The sequence below is a fragment of the Electrophorus electricus genome, chromosome 21 (genome assembly GCF_013358815.1).
Source record: "Electrophorus electricus isolate fEleEle1 chromosome 21, fEleEle1.pri, whole genome shotgun sequence".
Lineage (NCBI taxonomy): Eukaryota > Metazoa > Chordata > Actinopteri > Gymnotiformes > Gymnotidae > Electrophorus > Electrophorus electricus.
Window position 1 is genome coordinate 8,728,836 of NC_049555.1, and position 6,993 is coordinate 8,735,828.

The 6,993-nt window shown below is 42.1% G+C and overlaps 1 protein-coding gene across 2 annotated transcripts in view; it reads right to left on the reverse strand.

Annotated features, from left to right (window-relative positions):
* Nucleotides 1–4,395, reverse strand: part of b4galnt4b (beta-1,4-N-acetyl-galactosaminyl transferase 4b) — a 52,097-nt gene extending 47,702 nt beyond the window's left edge. Inside the window, exons 1-2 of one of the 2 annotated variants that reach the window (XM_027013797.2) lie at nt 3,654–4,395; nt 3,161–3,368 (exon numbers count right to left, since the gene is read on the reverse strand). In XM_027013797.2, the coding sequence (XP_026869598.2) occupies nt 3,161–3,299 (139 nt within the window). In that variant the 5' untranslated portion in view covers nt 3,300–3,368; nt 3,654–4,395. Of the gene's footprint in view, nt 1–3,160; nt 3,372–3,653 lie in introns of both variants that reach the window. The other variant, XM_027013796.2, reaches the window with a different exon arrangement.
* Between the last annotated feature and the right edge of the window lie 2,598 nt (nt 4,396–6,993).

Genomic DNA, 6,993 nt, shown 5'->3' on the forward strand with positions numbered 1-6,993 from the left:
TGCCCGGGGTGCTCCGTCTCGAGGTCTGTGCTCACCATAAAATCTTCGTGCTCCGTGCACTTCCTCCCCTGGTTGGCAAGGGCCGTCACCTGCCCTGCATGTCCTTGCCCTGAGCCAAGTCGACCGAGAGCTTCCTGTTCCACCACCCACCCCCACCACTATTCCCACCCCCTCTCCTCACCAGCATGGAGGCGCATTACAGATTCACAGTGAGAGCACCATTCCCAGCATTTGCCTGTGTTCCGCGATGAGCACCTCCCTCACCCAGCATCACACTGATAGTAACTGAAAGATCCAGTTTTATTTTTACAGCAGGTGAAGAAGACAGCTGCAATCAAAAGCCAAAGATCCAGAGTATCTGAGTTCCTAGGGTTTAAACCAACGAGTATAAACAACCCTGCTACTTTTATTAATGTGATAAACTGCCAATCATGTAGTGGCTATGAACTCATAAAAATGAGCGACTTTATGGTGTAATAATGCAGTTAGGGTAATAAAAGACTAGTGTAACTATAAGGCTTACACCTCTATACAAATATTGCTCACACATGCTGACCAATGCAGGGGCGCTAACAAACACTCACACGTGTCTTGGCTTTCATGTCTACTATTATCTTTGTTCTTCCAACAGAAGTGCTTAAACATTTTCTTAAACTGTTCTAAGTTGGAGTCCATCTCTTCAGTTACATGGAATGTACTAGTCACTTCATTCCTGTTTTGGTTTAAATCTAATAGTGACCGCTCATCCAGCACTCTTTCAACAAGGCTCTGCACTGTGTGTTTTGTAGGGGGGGCGTTTTCCATTTGGACCTTCTGAGCAATGGAAGGTGTCTGCACTTACAGATATAACATCTTCAGAAGACACAGCCTTCTGCTCCACAGACTCCAATTATATTTGGCATATTTATATTTCTTTGGCAGGATGTGCCTGTTTTCCAAAATTACATGTTAATAATATAGCATTGAGTTCTTATCATTGAAATGACCCAAAAACACTCTTTCCACGACTTCCAGGTGAGTCTGACTACAGAAGTGCCATTCCATTCGAGAAAGACCCACTAAACTAGAATTACGCTGTGGGAAGTATCCTTCATGTCGGCGTGTATTAATATCTGTTAATAACTAGACAGGCGATAAGGTTTCCTTGTTGGACTGGACTTTGATTATCCCCTCTGTTTCTTGGTGCTTGCACACTGGTAGTGCAATACCAAAGGCTTCCATAAAACAAGGACTCACATTGCCATTGATGCACTGCACCAATCTCACACAGTGCCCCCTTGTGGAGGATCTTCAGCTTGTTAAACAGGTGTGAGTAAATGAGTGAGTCACAAGCCAGGTTCATCTATTAGACTGCCATCACTTAAATACACTTAAGAACTCTGTGCCCTGTAATCTCAGTGTGGTCATGGTGAAGCAGGCTTCTTAGCACAGAGCAGGTCAACAATGGCCAGGTTTTCAGTGGTTTTTCTGGGTCTTGCATTGCTGCAAATGAGAATTTGCTTTCAATTCTGGCATTATTTCAGTTTTTTGCTTGTTTTTATCAGCACGCAAAGAATGAACTGCTACCAGGCTCTCAGCTCTCCCAACCCTTCACGTTGGTATCCAAGGGAAGTGAGCATCCCTTTACAGACTGGGCAGAAGCCATATAGTCTCGAAGTCCAATACTCTCACTTATCACCCGGACCACGTCTCTTGTCAGATAGCCATGGCTGCTGTCCAGAGCTTGCAATTTGCATAAGCGTTAGCCAGCGTCTTTGAAAAGGGCTTATTATGTGGGCCAACCCAAATTCTATTAACCTGTGGGTTAAAAGAGTCCTTGCTTCTCATCCCTCAGCCTGTCAATTTCGGAGGACTTCACAGCTACCAGCCACCCAACCCCAACACCCCGGTGCTGAAATCTCAATCAGTGAGGACCAGGAGGAGAAGCCTTGAAGTTCATTCTGTAATTAGAAATTTAGAGGTCTATTCTTCACACGACTACAGTGGCCATTTATCAGATAATCCACAACTGCTTCACCTCTAAGTGTGAAGGCTACGAGCCTTCGAGGTAATGCTAAATGAAGACACAACCTAAGCAATCCGATTTTGTTTGTCCTTTGAAGCATGCACAAAATGGCATAGGGGACATGGGAAGATGGCCTAGTGGAGATGCCTTTGGATCAGTGGTGGATATGGAGAGATTCTGAATAACGCCACAACACCATGGTGTCAGTGACACTGAAGGATGGTTCTCCAAGAAAACTGCAAGAGGTTTTTCTCTGATATAGGGGAGATGCTATTGATCTAAATCCCTGTTTTCAGCTATAAACACAAAATCAATAGCAAGCATCTGGATTATTTAGTGATCACTGCTTCCTTTGCAAGATGAAAACAGTGATGATGTGAGATACTGTGATGGATTAGATACTACACTGTGTAATGTGTAATCCCAGAAGTATAATCCCATCTTCAGGCATAAACATACACCATATTTAGTCAGATGATAAATTCTGGAACAAATTGAGGTATGACAAATCACAAGCATGCATACACACATACACAGACTCACACATAGAGGACTTAGACACTGTGAGATTCATTTATGCACTGTTTACCGATTTGTCAAAATGGGGGTATCAGGCACAACGCTCACAAACTGTATCCAAATGCTGCCCAAGGGTTAGAGTAATTTTGTTTCAGTTTAGACCATACAAATGAAAAACCAAACTATTTTTGCATACCTGCTTCTTAAATCTTATATCTGCTACATATAGATAGCATTCCTGATGTCAAACTGGTTTAAGAACTCGACTGATAGTGTTGAAAGCTGACAGGGAAAGTAATTATGTCCGAAACACATCTTCATTTAGAGTGAGATCGGCAACTCTGATGTCCGATGATGTCGTGCTCGTTGACCTGCTCACCTGATCAATACCAAGCTCGAACGAAACGTCACATCGATTGATAACATCGTCTGTCTTGCCGACACACTCATCAGGAAATTAAGATATTCCGGGACTTTAATGGGCAAGTCTAAGTTTGAGTTTTTCAGTAAAATAAAGTGATAAGGAACAAGGGGACAGGAAATGAAGGTTAACATCAAGGTTGGTTTATCCACATCTACCTGTGAGCTCAGCGTATTGCTATTCCATTCAGCAGAAGCAGCCACCGTGGCCCTTACCTTTCCCATAGCTGAGGTGGAGCTTGATCGCTTTGCCCTGGTTGACATGCAGGTACGTGAAGCCGACGGCGAAGGTGAGCAGTACTAGGAGCAGGAGGAGTTTGAACTGCTTGCGTATTTTCTTTAGAGGGAAGCGCATCCTCCTCACAGCAGCATATCCCGCTCGGTGGAGAATTGAGACTGATGCTCACTTTCCGGTGCTCCGTTACTGCTGGTAATTGACGGGAAGGCAAAAAAAAAAAAGTTAAGAAAGTAAGCAAGGCCTTCTATTGTAAGTACTTTCTGAACGAGTGTTGACAATGATTGTTCAAATTCCGTAAGCAAGGGTCTTTAAAAGTACTTCGTTTTCATGAGTCAAGACAGTGAGAGAATACACTACTTTCTCACAGATATCAATCAAAACTGTCCTCTTATGTGGCCTTATATCTGCAAAGAAATACACATTTCAACCTGATACTTCATAACAAGCAGATGCAAAAGGCGGCTTGCTTACCTTGGGTGGGTCTCTTTTTGCGATATTGTCATGTCGAAAAAACCCCAATAATTGAATTTTTATTAAAAAGGTTTCTTACGCTCCACGTAACGACGGTAAAGATGCTGTAGCTATTAATAATGCCGGTGGTGTCATGGGCAATATTTTCAGTTCTTTGTTTTTCTTCAGCCCAGGTTAGTGTACTATCCCCCTTGACTGGTATCGTGCGAAGCGCTGCTCATCTATGTGGATAGAATCACGAGGGGAAAACACACGAGACAAAACGGCAGCAGTGTTTACACGTGCTCATCTGGGCTTTCACGAGCTCGACCAAGGTAAACTTGGAATTATCTGTCCCGAGTTCAACACCAAACAGTTGGGAGTTCGTATTAAGAGTCTGTTCAAAACGTTACTGATCTTTTTTTCTAATGAATCCAATGTTGCCCCGTGATCACCATTCACACGACTATACATACAGTCCGGTAATTTGCAATTCCCTTTCCTTTCCGTTCTTTCTTATTTCAATGCGATTGCTAAACGCAACTGTCAGGGCTCGCCTTCTGTAGTGTCCCGCAAGCTCGCTCCAAAGTATCTCTGCCCGTGCCAAAAGAACGCGTCGTGGCGAGGTCCATGTGCATCTGCTAAACCGCCAGGAACCGAGGGATGCGTTATTGTTGGTTTAATTGCTCTGAAATGAACGTTTACAATAAAAAGGAAAATCCAATTCAGTGTGCATTTAATTTGCGCCTGCGTTCTCGGCGATAATAAATGGGATCTCTGTTGCACTTGGCTGCTTTTGCTGGTCAGCTACCCCATGATACTCTGTGGTATCTCTCCCTCGCTCGCTCTCTACCGCCACCGACATTTCATCGCGCGCTAGAGGGAGCTGTACAGGCAGCAGATCGCGTTTAACCGTCGAAAGGCGCAATTACAAAGCTGCATAACCCCACCATTCATAAAGTACTTTAGTAGTCAGTCAACTTCTAATCTAATCTTAACTGTTACGGATATTACGCTATGCTATAGGCTATGAATCGTGGAGCATTCAGAATTATAAAGAAGATGGCAAAAGAACACACGAACCGCCCGCAGCTTTATCCTACAATTAGGCTACGTGAACAAACGGTGCTTGTATGTGTCAGATTTATGTCAGTTTATACAGCAACAAGTACATATGTGCAGTTTTCCTTCTTCTGTAGCTGATGCTTTTGTTCCGGGCTTGTCCAGAAGACCTCAGTAACAGCCTGATCTGAATGAGCCGTTCAGCAGGAATTCCCTGAGCGTGTTTAGAATAAGGAGCTTGCCTCCTCTGGGGAGAGCTAGATTATACTCCCAGCCACCAATCCTTTTGAAGGATGATTACAGCCTCCTTTGAAGTATACCAGCAGCCCTGTGGAGATAAGACAGGTTCTTGTTTCAGTTTGTCTCGGGAGACAGAACGATAACAGGTGCACACTCATTACGCTCTTCCCCCTGTCTGCCCTAGGATGTGCTGTTCAGCTCCTGAGCGTTTTGTGATCACCGAGATGGTTATGAGGTTTATCTAAGAGCCACATTTTAAAGGTGAGTCAATAGAGGTTTATGCCTGGGAAGCCAGCGGAGTTGCGGCTGTACCTTCGATTATGGATCTTGTGTTTGATGTTTCGTCTGACTGTGAACGAACCAGTGCGCGCAGATCAAAGTCTTTCAGAGGAGTTAGCTGTTCAGAGACACGAATACAGACAAATTCTGTCTGATGGTCAAGATGGATGATGTAGCATCTTTATTGGTCTTGCTCTATTTCTGTTGCCCCACTGCCATCTCTCACTAATGCTTTATGATGATGCATCGTCCTCACCACTAGACACTGGCTGGAATCAATCACAGAAACTCATGTGTCACCACATAGTGTCACTGTCCCCAGGAGGCCAGAGGCAGGTTCATGTCTGGGGCTCTGTGTAATGTCAGATTCACCTGGATTTCAGACTCTGTTTGTCTTTCAAAACTTTCACAGGATTGCTATGTTACTCAAAATGGGCAGCCTGAACCAAACTGAGCAGAAAGTGCTGTGAAGCCATAGGACATTTGCTCCAGTCCTGAGTAGCTGCCTGTTCTGATTTTGCTTTGCCCTAACATTAATGATTCAGGTTTTAATAAGCTAATGGGTTTGGTCATGTTACATACCCCTGATTTAGACAATGCTCATTCCTTCCTGTGTTGGCAGATGTTTCCAAAACAAGAGCGGTTCATTGTTGACTATATTAATCATTAAACACTACTGAAAGTTATGCTTTTGCATTGACATTGGGAGTTCATGTGTGCTAGTGAGTATCTGTTTTGGTGTGCATAGGACACCCTCCTGTGGTCAAGAAAAGAATAAAGTGTTTGCTCTGATAAAAACTAAAGCTGCATATCAAAAATAATAATGAACCCAGGTAAGGCCAGAAAATGACTATATCTGCCAATAAAAGTTGAACATTTTTGTGAAGTCAAACATCCTTATAATATAGAGTGCTTGCAAAAAAGGAACATAAAGCTATCTAAAAACTCAGTAGGTTATTTGGCAGGCAGTCTGTGACTGAACTGGCCATCATTTTTTGACAAAATAATTATTGGCCTGAACATTTTATCGAAGTAAGATTATACTAGAAAAATGACTTTTATTATAAACAGCATGAAATGAACTGTAATTAGAAATGCTCCCTGCAGCAATAAAGATGCAGAACTAAAACATTACAGCTTGAATTGCGAGAACAGAATCACCACAAAACCACTAATTATAATTGTAACATTATAACTGTAATATTATAACACCAGCATCTTGAGAGAAGGTACAAAAATCAAGTAAATGTACAAAAATGAAATCATAACAGTGTGTAACACGGGCGGATACTGTTAACGAAGCCTGATGCAGTGATATTGACCTGCAATACATTAGCATTGCAGTCCCCCTATTTAAAACAGCAATGAAAACTTATATATGTTAAGACTGTCCTGGAGTTAGATGGTTGTACTGATGCTAAATTTGGGAAGAAACTTTAATTTAGATTTAAATTACTTACATCATAAATTATTCTTAGGAACATTATCTATATCTGTACCTTACAGAGAATTGCAAATGTATTTAAAATGTACAATTCTTTTTAAGTAACAAATATGTTACATCATAGAACTAATAGCGTGATAACATAGCACACTACACCAAAATTGTCTAGATAATAAAGCTTTCCAAAATCAACAGCGCGTTTAAAAAAAGAAAATGCAAGACAGTAAATATCCACCAGGTGTAGCTGTTCACTTCAAACGTTTGCCAGAAATTATTTTTTAGCCATAATATGCAACCACCATCCTTAAACCATACTTTGACTTTTAAAGCCATTCA